Raw genomic sequence first — 19,783 nt, forward strand, 5'->3', positions numbered from 1 at the left:
CTTATTTCTTTGTTTATTTATTCATTTATTTTATTGTTATTTTACATTTGTAATCCTTTTTCATTTTTTTCTTTTGCTAATTTATTTAATTATTTACAGAAGTTAAGCTATTCCATCTTCTTTGTTTCTTTTATGTATTGAGTCTCTAATGATCAGCTTTGGCTGGATGGACCACCCTCACAAAATATTGTTAAAATAAAATAAATATATAATTAAGTTTTAATATTTCAATAGGAAATTACAAGACAATATTTTGTTGACAAATAATGACTTTCCTATATATTTAAGTTGACATTTAAGTTGACTGTTAATCCATTATTGAAGGATTAAGTAACTAAAAAGCAACAATTAATTTTATTGAATGGTGATTTCTTTCTTTCTTCCTTTAAATGAGGTATATTTTGATTAAGGTTTAAGCACTTTAATGTTATTATATTATTATTTATTGATGTCATTTAAGTAATTGTTGGCCTACAGTAGCAAATATATTTGAATATATTAAGTTGATTGACTGGATAATTGATTGATTGATTGATTTTACAGGTTCCTCAATGGAAAAATATCAAGGCATTACCAAGGTAATATACTTTTTTTTTTCTACTAATCAGGACTTGTGGTGGTTTCTTTATTATTATTTTATCTCCCTTTTATACTTAAATGCACAATTACAGGTGCTGGTAATTTAATGGCAGGGTATAGCACATAACAAACAAATTGTTTGATGTAAAACGTTTAGACTTTCATTCCGACTTAATAAATAATGAATTCTTATCAGTTTTTAAGATATTTTGATGTTTTGATTTACAGTATGTAAGAACAAAGGAATCCAAATTAAATTTTTTTTTCGATAGATGAAATATTAAAATGCTGCTTTTACCGATTCTTTTTCAGTCCTCATAAAGATGTGATTCAGAAGGTGTCATTCCTAAAGAACACGTCACGTTACATAGCAATTAGCAAGGAGGGCTGTATTTCAACTTGGGACAACCAACTACACCGTCAGAAAACCATCAAGGTACAAGCAACTAATATAAGTGAATAAACTTTTAAAAATGATATAAACCAGAATTTAATACTGTGTAGGCTTGTGTGTAAGACAAGGCACTAAAATAGCAAAGTACGAAAAAAAAAGGAGTCATCTTATATGCACAACATAGACATTTAAAAAAAAAAAATCATGTTTGTCTTATTTGGAATCTGAAACATGTGGCTTTACTACTGAAGTGAAGCTACTAATTGTTAATATGGTCACTGTGTACGCTTGACAAGCCGGAAATGAATGTCATACAAGGCAATTGTTGTTTAATTCGTCAGGTAAGTTTTGATTAACGCTATATAATTGGTGATATAATGAAATCCATGAACGCTTACCAAGCTGAAACTTATCTGGCAATTTGAAGGCTAAATGCAGGTTTGGCTCCAGTGGATCATATCGAAAGGAGGAATTCCGACGGTGAAATGGGGAAGTAGTCTTATACATCCGACGAATAAAAATCACAAAAAAAAAATCTTCTCAAACTCGATGAGGGTCATCGTATACATGGATCGCCTTATATGAGAATATACGGTACGGTATATTAAGTGACTTGTCATCCTCCAAAAATCCTGTTATCCTCCAAAAATGATTATTTTGAATAAAACTGAAATATTTTATTTAGCTTGTTAACACGCTTTTGACCTTTAAAAATTTGCTATTAAAAAAAAAAACATTAAAATTATCACTGGTCGTACTGTTTTTAAATTACTTCGAATATAAATACATTTTCTTGTTTTTTGAATTATATTTGAACAGATTCACAATGAGTCAGTGAAGCCGCGAGACATGTGGGTGACAACATTTGCAGTTCTGCAAAACATCAACAAAATAGCTCTTGCATTTACAAGTAAAGAGATTGGTAAGAGAATATACATTACAATATACAACATAAATACTGTATATTTCTTGTGAAGGAAAAGTTGTAATATTTTCTTTTTTTATATTTTTTTTCAGCTTTCTATGACTTAAGTTCTAAATTAGAATTTAATTGTCAATACAAAGTCACAGGCCTTGAGCACACACCATTAAGCTTGGATTACTGGTAAGAAAATTACTATTTAAGTATTGTCCTTTTAATGAAAGCCTGTATATTAACATCGTCATTATGATCATCAAATTCATCATCAGCAACAGCAACCGCATCATCATCATCATCACCATCTCATAATCAATATCATCATCCTCATCATCATCAGTGTCGTCATTACCATCATTGTCTTCATCATTTCATCATCATCATTATAATTATTGTCATCATGGTCATCATCGTCATTCTGTAGCAGTTCAAAGCACTGCAGGTTGATGACCTCACAGCTTTTTCATAATCTGAACCCTTTGATATTTTGATTCACTCAATTTTCTCTATTAATTATATCTTCCATCTTGGACCTACTTCCTTCTCCTAAGATTGGAATTTGCTACCTATGCATACATCATTCTGGCCCATCTATCAATTACCTAAAATAAAATTGAATAAATTTAATCAATTGCAGGAGTGATCCTGAGAATGCTAATCAAGCCACAATGGTGCTGGGTGATACCGGTGGCTTTGTCTATGCATTTCTCTTTCAATCAGTGAATATATCTTTGTTTGACCGCCCACACCAACCTGCAGGAGAAAGCCAAGGTAATCACTGAATGTTAGCATATTATTAAATCATTATTATTAATATCATTGTGGTCTGTAGCCTAGATTTTGATAGTTGTATTATGATCATCTTTACTCACAAAATTATTGATTTTATCATAAACATTAAATAACATTCTATGTATGTAATTTTTTGTATGAATACTGTTGAAATTCAGAACATCATTTGGCAAGGAAATAACTATAATATTTTCATATTTATCTGATTTTATTATACCTAATTTATGCAAATACATAATTCATAGTTTTCACATAATTATGAATGATTAACATGATTATTGTACAAAACAAATGATTCAAGTTTAATACCTCAACTGAAAAATGCTTTGTATTTTAGAACAAACAATCATGGTTGACTTCAAGAAACTTCATAAAGGAAAGTTTAAGAACTGCAGACTTGTAAAACATAACGGACATAAGGATTGGACAAGGCAAGGTTAGTCTCAGTCAAATTAACCATGAAAATGAATGAAAAAATTAATTGAATAATGAATGCAAATATTGTAGTATAATGCAAATAAAAGAGGAAGAAAATAAGGATAACTTGAGAAAATCAATAAAGTAATTGGAACAAAATTTTTATAATTTTTATGTGGAGGAAACTTGATTTATAGTATAGTTAGCCATGGTTTAATGGTATAAATTGTCTTTAAATTCTTTGATTTATTTGGTGTTGTTATTGTTTACTTGCAGTTAAGTATGCTGATCATCTTGAGTGCTTCATCTCCTGTGCTACCACTTACGAGAATGCTTTAGTACTAGGCTGGATAGAAAAGGCAAAACAGAAAATGAAATTGTAAGTATGATCTTTGTTATCATTGAAAGTTATTTATACACAGATAGGTCCATGTACAATATTTGTTTATTGAATCTCATGTATTCCTATATTTTTTTTAAGTTAATAATAGTACAGGGGTAAATTTGTCTATAAGGTAAGTAATTTGTGTGTACACAGGTAGACAATCCCTTACTATTTCAAAGCAGTTTAAAGGCCAACTCAGACAGCGTCGGCCGACGCAGCCCGTCTCGATTTATCGTCGGGGACAGTCTTAAGCCGTCGTGAGAAATATTAAACATGGTTAATATTCTACTACGCGACTGCCACCCACGCACACCATTGTGTCTGCGTTTAACTCACACACACCCGACGCGACAACAAATCGCGTTGGGCTGCGTCGTACGACACTGTCTGAGTTGGCCTTAACATGCACAGATGTACCATATGGATTTTTCATTTTATTCCAGAAGATGGTGTGTTTGCTAAATTTGTGTGTGTTTGCTAAATTTCATTTCAGAATATTTGAATTTGAGGATGATTCCTATATTTTATACACATATCCAGAGTTAACTTGATATTTCTCATTTTCCAGAACCACATTCAATATAACGCAAGGTGTAAACAGCTTTGACTACCACAGCGCTGTCAACCTAATAGGTGAGTTTAAAGATTAGTCAATCAACAGGGTAATGTAAACATTTTAGAGTATTATTATTTAGTATGCCTTTGTTTTATTTATTTGATCTTTTAATTGAGTAACATTCAACAACTGCTGATCATTTGAGCCTCATACAAATTAAAAATTAACATTAAATTCTCTACATAAATATTATTAACAACAAAAATATAAAAGTAATTATAAAATATAAATTATATAGTAGGCCATGAGTTATCAAAGAAAATTTATGTAACTTATTTTTAATTTGTATACATACAGAAGAAAAGGTTCAGTTATATTTAACCTTTATGCTGATTGAAAATGTAGCAGAAATCACTCCACCCTGTAAATCTCCCTCCAGGGTAGTTGACATTTGGCATGTTACTATAGCAACTTGATTTCATTACTAAGAAATGTTTTTTTTCTGTCCTATGTGTCGCTTTCAAGCTACCTCTGGAGTGGACCATCATGTTTGTTTGTGGAATCCATATGTGATTTCTAAGCCAGTTGGTGTAAGTAAACATAAAGCCCTGTCCACACTATCAAATTTGATTTGACAAAACATGTGACATGCCTAAATATGGTCATGATGACATCACATCATCACCATATATAGGCACATCATGACTATATATGGGCACATCATGACCATATATAGGCACATCATGACTATATATGGGCACATCATGACCATATATAGGCACATCATGACCATATATAGGCACATCATGACTATATATGGGCACATCATGACCATATATAGGCACATCATGACCATATATAGGCACATCATGACCATATATAGGCACATCATGACCATATATAGGTACACCATTACCATATATATGCACATCATGATCATATATATGCACATCATGACTATATATGAGCATACAATAGTTTTTTTGTCAAAGAAAATGTTATAGTCTGAATAGAGCCTGAGTTATAGGTTTGCATTATGATGATAATATATAGAGACAGGGGTATTATTTAAGCAGTTTTTTTTTTTTACATCATAATTTTTGGTCCACATTCTATCGAAATTGAAATAACAAAGCTTTACATGCTGTAATAGTTGTGTTGCAATATGAGGCATGTTGTGGCAAAATGGCTAAGTTGTAGCAAAAATTGAAATTTAAGTTTAAGTGATCTTTAATACGAGGGGTCATTCATTGAAATTGGACATTTCAAGCCTCGGTTATTGGAAAGTGAAAGTACCACACTCTTATTGTCAAGATAAACATGATTTTGAGTAATTGCCTTTCAAAGTTTAGAATGAACTATCAAAATAACATTAAATAAACAATTTGTTGACCACTTCCAGAACTAATACTTTGGGACATGATTAATAAGACATCAAACTGTTGATCTAGAGTAAAAAACAAATTTGGATTTTTAGGCAATTTTTTGAGCTCCCATATTTTATAGCTCATTTACTCAATACTGGTCTGTGCAACAACTTAACCATTTCGCCACGACATGCCTCATATGCATCTTTATGATTGAAATACGAAAATGAAAGTAAACACGAAAACAACTGTAAAAGTTTCATTCATCATACTTCTTTATCCAGGTACTACGTGGACACATGGCGCCCGTGTTACATGTACAGTTCAATGCTTTACGCATGCAGCTCGTCAGCTTCTCCAAAGACAAGGTGTTGAGAGTATGGGATGTACAACTACAAGTGTGCTTACAGCGAATGGCAGGAATGTTCCCAAAAGGACCAGAAAGTATTATATTTATGTTGTATTTTATCACCCTTCCTCAATCATCCCTTCCCTTATGAAGCAAGTGCTTGGTATATTTGCAAAATTATTAATTTGTTCAAAACAAGTATGCATGGCTTCAGTCGGCTACTGAAAAAAAATTGTAAATTGTAAAGTTTTAATTGATAATTTCTCTTGATAATACTGAATAATAAAGTGGATTAATTTTTAATTTAATTAAACACTTCAAAACATCAGTTTACCACTTTCTGTAAATCCTAATTCTGAACTGAAATTTTATCAATCTCATGTTGATTCATGTTTTATTGGGAATTCAGGAGATTTTCCTACATTACATTTCTTTCATCTATTTGATAGTGGCCACATCTATGTTCTTCCACGAGGACCGCAATCGCCTCTTCGTTACATTCAACTATCAACTGACTCTCCTAGAGATGAAACCTGAGGTCAAAGATCGTACTCTTAGTCATGAGAAGCCAGTCACATGTGCAATTTATAACTCTACGTATAATCAGGTATGACATTCATCAGAATTTTGAATTATTGAATGAGGTAAAACTTATATGAAAATATGCATTTGAATGTGGGAGCCAAAAAACACAGATATGTCTGGTGTAGTATGGTAAAAAAAACCTTTAATTAAACTCGTAGTTTAAAATTATCTAATCTTTTATCAATTTTCAATGAGACCCAGGTCAAAACAATTCAGTTTGTTAATGTACAGACATTTTACTCCTTAAATTGATTAACCAGTTTAATGGTCTGTGCAATACAGTAAACATACTGATGAGGACAATTTTTTCCCAATCTGATCTTTAATTGTAAATTAGCAAAAAAAATAGGGAATTGAATTTTTATTTTATTTTTTTAACTCATAAGGTGAGACTTTTTTTATTCCTTGTTTGGCATATTTATTTTTTTTAAGATTATCAGAGGAGGGCGGAATGAAAATAAAAATAATTTTTTTTTCTTATTTAGCAAGGAGTTTTGCCAAAAACGTCCAGATGGAGGAGAAAATAAAATGTTATTTGTGAATGTGATGATAATAATGTTTTGATGGTTAAATGCTTCAAATGTATATAATTAAGAAGAAAAATACATATTTTATCTTCTTTTATTTCAAGTCAGCGAAAGGCATAAAAATGAAGAAACATTTTAATTTTTTTCTGAAATTTCCACTTTTTCGTGGCGGCAGGTGCGCTAATTTGCCAAAAATAAAATTTTATTTTTATTTGAAATCATCAATATTTGCAGTCGGCGGGTTCACTAAACAAGGTATAAAAAAAGTCTCGCCTAACATATAGTGCATCTTAAAGGTCAAATCAAAGGTTGAATTTAAAGTTGATTATAAGTGTTATAATTTTTAGGTTGTTAGTGCATGTCAAGGATCTACAGTGATTGTCTGGATGTTGGATACTGGACAGAAGGCTAAGCAGTTCCTTAACTGTCATGGTAACTCGGAAATCACAACACTTGCGTTTGATCAAAGTGAAACCAGGTTCATGACGGGTAGTACAGATGGTACAGTTAAGGTAATTAATAATACAAGATTGATACATTTAAATAATGCTTGTTTATCAGGTGAACTTTTCACTGACACTATGTTAAATTTAATATAATTAATATAGATCTCAATTTGAAAAAAGATATGATCTTAAGATGAATTTATGAAACGTATATTAAGGAGAATGAATTCCATGTAGGAAGGAAATAATACTAGAATGGAAAGTTCTCTAGTTCATCCATGGTGTACACAAGAACATAATCAATCAATCAATCAGTCAGGGATCTCTGGTCTCCTGCAATTAGCTGGAATTTCTCTGAAATGGGTATCACAATGTGGAAAAAAAAGGAAATAGTCTGAGAGTGCCATTTGCGGCCATCTAGAGGTGCCATAATCATGGTGGGACTGATGTGGTCTACACCCTCCTTCTGTGAAAGTCCCTCCCTGGGCCCCCTCTATTTTGAATTCTTGATTTGCAACTCCAGATCTCTCGGGATTGACTTGGGACCCCTGAATCAATCAATCAATCAATTACCTAACTTTTTTGGAAACAAGTCCATATTATGTATAATAAAATATGTTGTTGATTAGTCTAAATAAGATAACATTTATTGTCCAATAAAACAACTGGAAATTTGTTTTCCTCTGGCAATACAAAGACGCAAAGCAATTACAGTTAAAATAGAATTAATAAAAAATGTTAAAAAGGTCAAAATAAAGGATATTTGAGATCTTTAACTTAAAAGGGTAATTAGAATAAGATTAGTAAAAGTATTTCAGAAATCGATCTTTTTAAAATAAAGTGATACATACAAGACATTGACAATTTTAAAATGAAATATATGAAAACTAAAAGTATATAAGGTAATGTAAAGTGAATCATAATAAAATAGTTATCACTAATTTGAGTATAAACTATATAGACCAAGATTTACAATTTCTTTTGGATTTTTTTTTTTAATCAGATTTGGGATTTCAATGGTCACTGCCATAACATGTTGAATGCTGGGATGGGTACTGCAGTTGATATCTACCAACTTCTCACCCTGAAGAGGTCTATGCTAATTTTAGGCTGGGACAGGTAAGGCTAATTGTTGTGTATAATGACCTTCACAATCAGTGCTTGTGATATTTAACAGCATATATTAAAATCCATGCAAGTCTGTGGAACTAATCTAATTATTTTTAGACTAACTGTTTATAAGATGATATAGGATATTTTATAGCTTCAAAAAATAACTTTTAGTAGTAAACTAAGTGTCATTTTAATTTGGAGAGAATTGGCTATAGCATGGTTGGTCATTGTGGTTAAGTGTTGTGATGTATTTATCTATTAATGTAGATGATTTCAATGGTTGATATTAAAAAAGAGAAATGAAGAATCTATACGTGTTACTATCATTAATTTTCCACAGGTATATAACAGTCTTCAGAAATCAACAGTTAAATCAATTTCATGTTGAGCCATCAGATTGGAAGGGTGGGCAAGTAAGTGAGACACTTTTCTTTATAAATTTTTGTAATATTTTGCAAAATAATCCAAAGGTTTAATTACTCTATGGGCCTTATTATACTGCCCTCACAGGAGCATCAAGATGACATTTTGTGCGCATCATTTCAACCTCCCAGCACACTGGCTACCGCAAGCTATGATGGCGAGATTGTCATCTGGAATACTAACTCCGAGGTAGCCTCAAAACATCTGAGAGAACGATTCCTGAAGAAGAGCATGCGCTCTCGAGAAAAAACAAGACTGGTAAGATTTTTAGGATTAGATGTATGAGCACAACAAGACTTCCATATATGGTTGTAAGTTTTAAGAAAACAATACTTGTAGTGTAGTATGTGTAAATAAACAGCATTTTGAAGTTTGAATGAGTATCTTACATCATTGCTGTGGTTTTTTGTTACAATTGTCCCACCTTGTTTCTTGATACAGACTCTGAAAAGTGAGCCAACTTTTCTCAGCACATCAAAATTCACATCACAGTCAAATAGGCGTGGGTCAAAGTTTACCAATCAAGATGATGTCCAGTTGTTGCGACAAAACACAAGGCCAGTCAGCAGTTTGAGTGAAGAGAGCGTAGATGAACAAGTAAGTTTTTCAATCAACAACTAATTATAATTGATACGACCAGGTTTTCATTTTTTTCTCCTCATTTTTGTGGTGGGGAGGGGGGAGAAGTTACTTTGTTTTTCATATTTCAAAAATTGTTTCATCATATTACTGTTTGTTTATTGGAGTTTGAACCAGACAACTGACTAAACAGGAAGGGGGTGATACCATGAAAGTCCACAGATTATGATACATTATTTATACCTTCATCTTTTTTTATCTTGTAGAATGACTATATAATCACTAGAGTTGCATTCCTTGAATCTCGGAAGAACTCATCGGCAGCTGGGGGTGCTAATCTTGTCTCGTGTGGGGGTAACGGCTGGGTCAGGTTCTGGAACTCAAGCAAGAACAAATTAATAGCGGAGTTCATAGCGCATCAGCATGGTAAAGTCTGTTATTTAGTTTGATTTATTCAGTGCAAAACTTTGACAAACAGAAGACTCATTCCCATGGGGGAATTCTTAATCAGCTTGTCTGTGGTATTATATTCAGAATTAAAACCTAGGAACTTGTAATTGGAAAACTGAAATTGAAACAAGCAAGATTATCACATTCTACACTACAGAGAGATTCTACCGCATGCGTTACCAAATAGTTCAACAATAGCATAGCAGGAATTGGGTTAAAATGGTGTAACAATAACCACTGCCTTTTTTTAATTATCATTTTATTGAGGAGTTCTAAAGTATATGTAATAAACAAGGCTGCAGTGCTGTTAACAGACGTCACTTAGCAAATTAACCCATTGATTTGTGTAATATGTAATAACTTCATTGCATATATTATTGTTCTTCATTCTAGTGGGTCTATTAGTGATGGCTGTTAGTGAAGATAACCACTTTCTTGTAACGGGGGATAATGATGGAACCCTCAAAGTTTGGAACATTCAAGAGTATTGCTTAAGAGAATCAGAAAGTCTTGTCACACAACCACCACGTAAGTTAAGGGTCACAGTAAAGTTATGGAAAAGTTAAAGTTAGTTAAACTTAGGGTTTAGTTGTACTTATTTTCATGCACAAACAAAAGATGCTTTTTATACTAGAAGACCTATATTGTAAAATTTAGTAAAGTCAAAAACATTTCAGTACTTGAGTACTGTTTTTTTTTAAATGTTACTGTTACATAAAAAAATATTAAAAGGAATAATATATAGTAACAATCAATTATATAATAATAATAATAATTTGGATTTGTAAAGCGCAAAATACATAGGTCTATATGCGCTAGAAATTTGCAAATTAAAATAAACTAAAGAGATGAGTCTTGAGACGATTTTTAAATATCTCAACGAACAAAGATAGGCAAGCTATTCCACACCTTGGGAGCAGCAACGGAAAATGCTCTTTCACCATACGTTCTTGTACGACATAAAGGGATGAATAATGTAGATGAACTAGATGTAGATCTTAACGCTCTAGAACAAGTGGTGGAGCGAAGTTTAATATACTAGTTATAGATTATAAGAATTTTGGGATGATGATGATGATGACTTATTTTTCCTCCAGCTTTAGCAGCCTCCTGGCAACCTCATGTCGACATGATCAATCACATTACGCTGTGCGAGAGGAATGATCGCTTACTCATCATAACAGCCTCTCTTGATTGCAGTGTCCAGTTGTGGGATATCTATGGTAACCAGATTGGGGTGTTTGGACAGGTTAGCTTGGTTTATCTTACCTAAAATTAATGTCTTCCCAACATCAGCCTGCATTCTCATTCACTGCAAGAACATGCTTTCCACAGAACTGCGTTTTATAACCTCAAGGAAGAGGCGCATTATAAATACCTATAACAGTACCATAGGGGCTTTCAGTACAATCAGAGCTGAACTAGGCTAATTAAAATATATAAAATCAAGGTACAAAAAGGTAAAAGTACTTAAATACAAGACAAAAAGAAAAAAATTCCAACAATAGGAAATACACTTAAAAAGATAATTTGGGGGCCGGATTTTAAAGATATCAATCACAAAGAATACCGAGTTAAAACATTAAAATTAACTTAATCAACATTTTAGCATATCTGTCACAAAAGTTGACTTGCACCTAAACACCATATGTTTTGCATAGTAACATAAAATTTCTATTCTTAGGAGGATCACTGGAAGATTGAGCCATATGTCCCACCTCAAGATGAGCAAAATCAAAATGATGATGAGGTAAGCAAACAATAATGTACTATATTTCACATTTTTTTAATGAATTAAATTGGAAGTACAATGCCTCTTTAAGGTAAACATGCTTTAGAACCATTTCATTAAAAAGAGGAAAAATGTATTTTCACATGATTAAATGACACTATTATATTTGAGGGATTGATGCAACAATATTTCAATACAATTAGAAATGTATGGATTATGTATATAGGATTGGATTGGACTTATTCTGTGTAAACACTAAGGATAGCCCACGAAAGTCTAGAAGAAGACTTATTTCCAGTGGGGTCCTTTTGGTGGTGATTGGGCAGTACACCAGGAGACAATCCCCTACTCTTTTCCGAAGACTGTACTGCGTTCTTTAAGGTGCACATGGGCCATAAATGCACACATCCGAAAGACAGTGCGCTATTGTAACTTGTATTTCAGCCCTCCATCTGAAACACAAGGAGAGGCAGCAATGAGAATTGAACCGGGAACCTAGAGATCTCCACGGTTCTGCGCACACACAGTGGCTACCACCAGATTAGCTGACTGAGCTAAGCCGCTCTCTCTATACATGTAGGCCTTGAAAAGCACTGATGCTCACAATGAAGATGGAGGAAAGCAACAGTGGCCCTGAATGCTTTTGTCAGTCCTCGGCTCTCTTATTTTATATATGTATATATATATATATATATATATATATATCACCACCTGATGAAGGGCGATGCCCGAAAACGTTTGTGTTTTTTACCATTAAAAGTTACGGCTACTCTACCCTTTGCATCTGTCTCTTATACACATCTAGATGTGTATAAGAGACAGGTCTTTTACCAGAATCATATTACTGTAATCCATGTGACAGACCTATTTACTTCTTAGCTAGTTTCGTAAAATCAATAAAAAGTAATTCATTGTCAAGCCTCGTGGCTCATAGTGGCTGGAGCTTATCCCAGTTTCTGTAGCATGAAACAGATGAGAGTGTGATACTCCCCTTTGGTGGGACTCTGGTCCACCGCATGTAACTCACAGCAATTTACTGATACCCACTGATACAGCTGGGTAGACTGGAGCAATGTAGATAAAGTGCCTTGCTTAATAACACAAGCAAAATGCACAGCAAAGGATTGAAACCCTGACCTCGAGGCTGGGAAACCAAACCATTACCGCTGCGCCAAAACTGCTTTCACTGTCTCTGAGAGTTATATTTCCCTGTAGGGCATTGAATAAACAATATAAAAGAGAAAATATACATTCTTAATAGTGATGATGGATTTTTGTAAGTTGTAATTAAAATAAATTTCTTGCTCATGATAAAAGCCAGTAGGAACAAAAGAAGATGAAATGGAACAGCCAAGTCAGGTAAAATATAGAATGTGCTAGTCTTTTAAATCCTGCATCTTGGAACTTGTCTTGCATGAAAAACTAATTAATATTAGCTTGTGTGCACAACTTCTAACATTTCTTTTTACAGTACTGTACAAAGCTTTTAAATTTTTAGAAATAGTTTCTATGTTGATAGTTTATCTTATTGCAGTTAATAATTTTAGATTGTAGTTATTTCAATAAATTGTTATTTTTAAGAAAGGCCAAGTTTTAGACATTTTATTTAGTATTTATGTAAGTGCTTGGTTTCTATAAATATTCTTCTTTGGTAGCTATTGGTGTTTTAGTGCATGGCTTGCTATAGTGCAATCAGGGAGATGTAAAAAATATTTTTTTTACATCTCCCTAGTGTAATAATATATCTTTTCAGACTGTCCAAATGTTCAATAATTTTAGCAACCTTATTTAATTCAGATGATAATCTAGCCTCTCTTATTGGAAGCACTGATGCTCACAATGTAGATGGAGGAAGCAACAGTGGCCCTGAATGCTTTTGTCAGTCCTCGGCTCTCCTCTTATTTTACATATATATACTGTATATATATATATATATATATATATGAGGCATGTTGTGGCAAAATTTAAATTCAAGTTATTGGTATTTCAAATACCTGAGTATGTGATCTTTAAAATGAGAGGTCATTCATTCAAATTGGACATTTCAAACCTAAGTTATTGGAAAGTGAAAGTACAGTACTCTTAGAGTCAAGATAAACAGGATTTTGAGTAATTGCCTTTCAAAGTAATTTGTGCATACATTGTTTAATAGAATGAACTATGAAAAATAACATTAAATAAACAATTTTCTTAACCACTTCCACAACTAATACTTTGGGACATGATTAATAAGACATTAAACTGTTGACCTACTACAGTGAAAAACAAATTTGGATTTTTTATCAATTTTTTGAGCTCCCATATTTTTAGCTCATTTACTCAATACTAGACTGTGCGACAACTTTACCATTTCGCCACAACATGCCTCATATATAACTTCGCACCATTCTGTTTTTTCAGGATCTATTCTTGAAACAAGTTTGTTCCCTATTTTTTGGACAGTCTGTCTTACCACAAAAAAAAAAAAATAGGTTCTGCTTCTACATTCTCTTGCTTAGCTATTATAATGAGTACTATCGATTCTATAATAAATTATAAGCTTTTTTTGTCTTATTTTGAGTCCTATGAACCAGTGCAGTTGCATTACCATGTAAATCCCTTACTAAAATGTAATTCTGTTTAGAGAAAACCATACAGAGCTGATAAGGGATATAGATAAATTAGCATACGTAATGAAAGAATAAAACTTGTTTATAAATATTGATTAGATCAGAGGAAAACATTGATTCCTTTTTTGGTAACAGAATGAGAGTTGATTTATAACCAAATGAAAAAGTTCAAGGTGCCAGTCAAAATCTGCAGGGAACATTATCTGGTATAATGATTGATGGTATCCTGCACAATACGTCGCTCACATCACAAAATAACACAATGTAGATTGTGTTAGTTCATGAAAACAAGAAAACGCGTCAAAATAAGTGCGTATTGGTTGTCAAGCACTTGTATTTTTTACCTCACAAAAGTCGGTAATAGCAACAGCGCATATTTTAACACTTTTTTTTGTTAACAAATTAACACAATACACATTCATTGTTTTTGTTTGTGATTTGAGTGATGAATTACCCCCTTTCTCTTTGCTTTTATATTAGATGGGTAATTCTGACAGCTGTGATTCAGCAGATGACATGGGAGGCATGGACGTTGATTATGACTCTCTACCTGAAGGCTTCTTCGAACCACTAACTAAAGTGAGCACGTGGGGAAAGACGAGACTTGGTAAGGAAAAATACACACATAATGATGTTTTTAAGTGTCCACAAATTTTTTGTTGGTGCCAAATATTTTTGAAATACATATTTGTTAAATTTTTTATTATTAGTCTCAACTGCATGACACTGAATTTGAAGGCAAGAGTTTACATGTTAGACTTCTATCAAGATCATTTAAAAAAAGAAAAAAGTTGCTGGAACTATTCATAGAAGGCTGTGCTTGATATTCCATGTTTTTTTTTTTACCTCTTAAATTTTTAGGTAAAGGCTATCAGGAAGTTAGGTCAAGGAAACGAGAGAGGAAACAGCCTGGGACCATCCCAGACTTGCCGTATTTGACATCAGAAAGGACAGGGCAAACACCAGCAGGCCCTTATGGAGTAAGTAATCTGCTTTCTCAGTTGTCATGATAAAAACAATTCTGAGTATCATCTGAGTAAAACTGGCCCTAATTAGAATTGGTTTTATATATTTCAAGTTTGTTGTTTAATCATTTATAAGCGTAGCTCTACTAGATCTTAAACCAGGCAGTCACTGTGTGTTACAACAGTCGTATGAGAAATCCAACTACGCTACCTGTGAGCAAATAGATAATGTGACGTCGTCTAGTCATTTTATTGGCGGCAGTCTGAACGAATGGACGCATTGTTGCATTGCATTCTCCATATGCGTCGACTGACTACCATAGGGCACAGCGACACCTGGCTTTAAAATATTCAGTGATTATAGAGACAGGTAGAAATTAAGAAGAATAAGCCTAAAATACATGTTTGGAAAAGTTTTTAAGAAAATGCTAAACATATTTTTTAATCAATAGTTAGAGAATGTTCTGTTTTTTTTTTCTTTTTATAACTTACTTTTGATTAAAACCCTATGAATCCAAACATAAATTATAATTGTAATTATGCTGTATTCATTTCATATTTTCAATATCATGTCGTGTCTTTTTTAAATCAGGAAAATCATGTACCAGTTCTTTGGACTCAGGTTTGTATTGCATTGCATCATGGTACATTGCATCATGAATAATTGCATGATACCGCAGTCAAATTAATATTGCTTAGAATTTATCCACTACAACTTTTACATATAAATGACATGCAGCTTGAACCTGTGTTGACTATTGTGATGCCATGTGGTCATGCTATTTTAAGTTCTACTAAGATGTTTTAGATCATATGTTTTTTCACTTTTTTTTTTTTTTGGCCTGTTTTACTGGTTCAAACGTGGCTGCATCAGTTTTTAATTGGAATCTGATTGCACAGCTCTTCATATTACTCCTCTTGTGAGAATTACCAGGATAAGGAATAGTGTATCTCTTACATGTTGATACTGGCAAATGCACAGTGGCTACTGCAGCTTCCCCCCCCCCCCCCCCCCCCCCCCCCACAACCCCAACAAAAAACAAGGACCCATTTAAAATGGACAATAGGGGGAAAAATTTAATTACTATAATTTTTCATTATTATGCCCGTGCTAAACTGTATGTACCATTACCAACAGCTTGAATATATAACATGTACAGCATACTATATATATATATATTGTGTGTGGTATAGCACATTCATTTCATTCATGTACAATATTTTAATTGAATTGTTTACATCAGTCATCTGTGTATTGAGTGACAGATTCAGAAAGAACTACATGTTCCACTGTTTTAACAATTTTTCAAAAAAATTACTGAAATAAATAAAAGTCTTCTGATCCAAAAAAAAAATCAGTTGTAGTCATTTCATCTTCTTCTATCCTGTCTTATTAAACTGAATCAAAATGGATTTGTAAGTTGAAAAAAAGAAGCTAATATGATTGAGATACTGTTTCTACCCCCATGACCCTTATTTAACCATTGTCATAATATATTTATTATTAATATAAACACAAATATTTCATCACCATCTTCATTTAGTTTTTAAGACATCATCGCTTCAGTTGCATGTATTTGTTCATTGAACACTTGTTTTTAGGTACTGCTCATGCTTCAGTTTATAACTCTACAACAAGTATGAAATGCATGATTTATATTTATCTGTTTTGAAAATATTTTGCTTCGTTACAAACCAATAAATTTCTTTTGTTTTAAATATGCAGTCACTGGTTAATATTGTTCTTATTATATACTACATATATCCAAAGCTTATATGTTCTTTTTAAACAACCATACAAAATAGAAAAAAATAAATAAATAAAAAAATAAAAAAAATAATTTAAAAAAATAAATAAAAATAAAAAAATTAATAGATAAATAGATTGAACTTTTAGGAAAACCTTATACTCAGTCCCTTAGGGAAAGAATTCTAAAATATTGCTGCTAGTAACCAGCACATAAGCTTTGGAACATACAGGTATTCACTGTACTTTCTTAATTAAATAACATTGATAAAGTTCCTGGCCCAAAAACACATGCAAGTGGCCTGAAAGAGAATCGAATCAATCTTAAAGGAGACATTAGCGCTACCACTGCACCTACCACTCCCACATTAGAGCTCATCTTAATTTAATTCATTGACATTTAAAATTGAGCTATCATTTAAAGCTCATGTTTTAAATTGATCCTACAGTTATGTTCATTTATCTTTGAAATTGAGCTCTCTTTAAAAGTGCTTTTAATACATTCTTTGATCTTAGGCATTAATCGTGAATGAATTAGACACAGTTGGTACCTTGAAGAGGCCAGATTTTGTTGTCCATCCTCATCGGTATTTCAGAAACAACGAGGAGGAGGGGAAGCAAGACACCAAGCTACCATCAATAGCCGACGGTCAGTCTTATCATTTAAATCATTGAATATGCACCTCTCCACAATTGCATGATTAATTATTATTGTTATTCTTTATTATAATTAACTATTATTAGTAATACAAATAATGTTAATTTATTGGATATAATAATATTCATATGAAATTCCATTTATAAAAATGTACAAATAAAATGAAAGTTAAATGAACTTAATTAAAATTGCACAAAGTTTACAACATAACAGTATAAGATAAAAACGTAGGAACAATGAGAATAAAGACTGGTTTCAGTGGGGTACAGTGAGAGTACCATGAAATAAGCACCATGTTGTAAGTATGTACTATGAGTGTTTAATTGATACTGAAAATCTATTTACAGAACTCAAGACTGCATTTGACGAGAGAAGTCTCTTTCCAAAGTACATCCTAGAATTTGAAGCGAAAATGAAAACACTGCACAAAGGAGAAATTGAGGGAGCACTTAACACTCAGAAGAAAGATGGGCAACGCTCTAAGTCTAGGACATGGTCTAACAACACAAACTTCACATCATCAGTGGCTAGTATACAGAAGTCCAGTACAAAGCCTGCAAGACTCACTCCAATTTTAGAGAAACAAAAAATGCCTTCACGAGTGAATGAAAGTATGTGAAATTGGACTTTTCATCAATTTTTCATGATCAGCTCTTCATGCAAATGGTCATCAGAGGGTCATCAGCTATGCTACTTCGCTAGATGTTTTCATGTTTTGAATGCAACACCATTATCATTTGAATAATGTGCCTGGATGAGCAACATCATGTGACCAGTGATTTCAGAGATCTCAAAAGAAACATCAGCAAATCCATACATTTTGCCTGTACTGTTGTATTGTATGTTTGCATTGTTATGTCATTGAGTTGCCGTCATCATTCCTGTCATTTTATTGGATCATCAAGACAATATGTATAGTGATGTCAGAAGTATTAAGGCCAATCCAACTGGATCCATACATTTGCCTCATTTATATACAGTATTGCATGTTTTATCATGAATTTGTTGTATCTCCCATCATTTTATTGGATGATTAATGCCATGTGACTAGTGATTTATCAAGAATGAATTTAATCCTTACATTTTACCTCATAATTGCATATTTGAGACATTGCATCATTTAATGATTGTATGGAGGTGCAATAGGCAGGCCCGTAACCAAGTTCATGGGTTGTTTCCTAAGTTTAACTCAGAAGTGTTTCTTTAATAAACATAGTTAAAATATACTATTAGAGTAGTAAACTACCGTATTCAAAAGGGGAGTTCGACCAAAACCCCCTCCCACTGTGGCCATTCCAAAGCAAAAAACGTAACTGCACAAAAATATAATATAGTTACATTGTTTCAATTTCCAATGGACGGCTACATGGTTACGAGCCTAAGTTATGATAAAGGGGGAAAAACGCTTTAAATGTTACAATGTAGGGATAGTTAAATCCAGTTTAAATATGGGGCTAATGGTAACAGTTATGGCACCTAGTACCTCATCCCATCTACATACATGCCCTTTCACTTGCTATCAAATATGATTACATTTTCAGTTGTCTATCTTATATTCCAGTGTTACACAGTACGGATGATAACGCAAAGAAGTTACAACCTTTATTTCAAGGTCGACTCAGTGCACCACGACCATCCAAGGTGTTTGCAATCAATATGGAGGATTTGATTTATGAATATTGATAAAATAATAAATCAGAATTTTTTACCACACCAATTCAAAAATTATCAAAGGCGCACGTGAAAAATAAACCAGACTAAAAAAGCTTTAAAAAATAAGAAAATTTTGAGCTTTTTCTTAAATAGAACTAAATTTGCAGACTGCATAACAGAAATGGATAACTGGTTCCAGAGAATTTAGAGACATTTAATATTTATGTTAAACATGGAGTTCAGCTCTGTGGTTTAACTCTTTTTACATTGGTTCCTGCAAGAAGATATAAAATATATGATATAAAGAACAAAACTCCATATTATCATCCCAAATATGGTGTTGGTAGAATTATAAAGAAAACAAATAATGACGACACTAATCATGTTATTTGGTGTTTTTAGTCAATATGTTGCTGTGTTGACCTAATTTTATTTAAATTAATCAGGTCATTGATGTGGCTACCGCATGTCTTGATAAAGATACTTAATAGATCCAGTACCAGTATTGGTATATTTATTATAGTATACCGTAAAACCA

The 19,783-nt window shown here is 32.6% G+C and overlaps 1 protein-coding gene across 3 annotated transcripts; it reads left to right on the forward strand.

Annotated features, from left to right (window-relative positions):
- Nucleotides 1-296: 296 nt before the first annotated feature.
- On the forward strand, nt 297-19,371 carry LOC117124438 (WD repeat-containing protein 49-like). 3 transcript variants are annotated; one of them, XM_033270670.1, is made up of 27 exons: nt 297-578; nt 892-1,015; nt 1,793-1,895; nt 1,991-2,078; nt 2,530-2,663; nt 3,022-3,120; nt 3,378-3,480; nt 4,055-4,119; nt 4,568-4,632; nt 5,694-5,853; nt 6,208-6,365; nt 7,218-7,382; nt 8,320-8,435; nt 8,770-8,842; nt 8,940-9,110; nt 9,294-9,449; nt 9,698-9,857; nt 10,275-10,409; nt 10,979-11,130; nt 11,566-11,631; nt 12,931-12,972; nt 14,703-14,829; nt 15,084-15,202; nt 15,780-15,809; nt 17,451-17,583; nt 17,940-18,203; nt 19,154-19,371. In XM_033270670.1, the coding sequence occupies exons 3-27, from the start codon at nt 1,823-1,825 to the stop codon at nt 19,273-19,275; spliced, it is 2,976 nt and encodes a 991-aa protein (XP_033126561.1). In that variant the 5' UTR covers nt 297-578; nt 892-1,015; nt 1,793-1,822; the 3' UTR covers nt 19,276-19,371. The 3 variants fall into 3 exon arrangements, with proteins under 3 accessions (XP_033126561.1, XP_033126562.1, XP_033126563.1); XM_033270671.1 differs by lacking the exon at nt 15,780-15,809 and having other exon boundaries at nt 301-578; XM_033270672.1 differs by lacking the exon at nt 12,931-12,972 and having other exon boundaries at nt 301-578.
- The last annotated feature ends 412 nt before the right edge of the window (nt 19,372-19,783 follow it).

The sequence above is a fragment of the Anneissia japonica genome, unplaced genomic scaffold, assembly GCF_011630105.1.
Source record: "Anneissia japonica isolate Jap-2015-1 unplaced genomic scaffold, ASM1163010v1 scaffold665_len1252844_cov201, whole genome shotgun sequence".
NCBI classification, from domain to species: Eukaryota; Metazoa; Echinodermata; class Crinoidea; order Comatulida; family Comatulidae; genus Anneissia; species Anneissia japonica.

What these genes read in the sequence shown, in the direction of transcription:
- LOC117124438 (XM_033270670.1), top strand. Translation starts at nt 1,823, where the DNA reads ATGTGGGTGACAACATTTGCAGTTCTGCAAAACATCAACAAAATAGCT. An exon ending in ATAACTCTACGTATAATCAG is followed by an intron (nt 6,366 to 7,217) that starts GTATGACATTCA and finishes TATAATTTTTAG; the next exon opens with GTTGTTAGTGCATGTCAAGG. An exon ending in TCTTGTCACACAACCACCAC is followed by an intron (nt 10,410 to 10,978) that starts GTAAGTTAAGGG and finishes TTTTTCCTCCAG; the next exon opens with CTTTAGCAGCCTCCTGGCAA.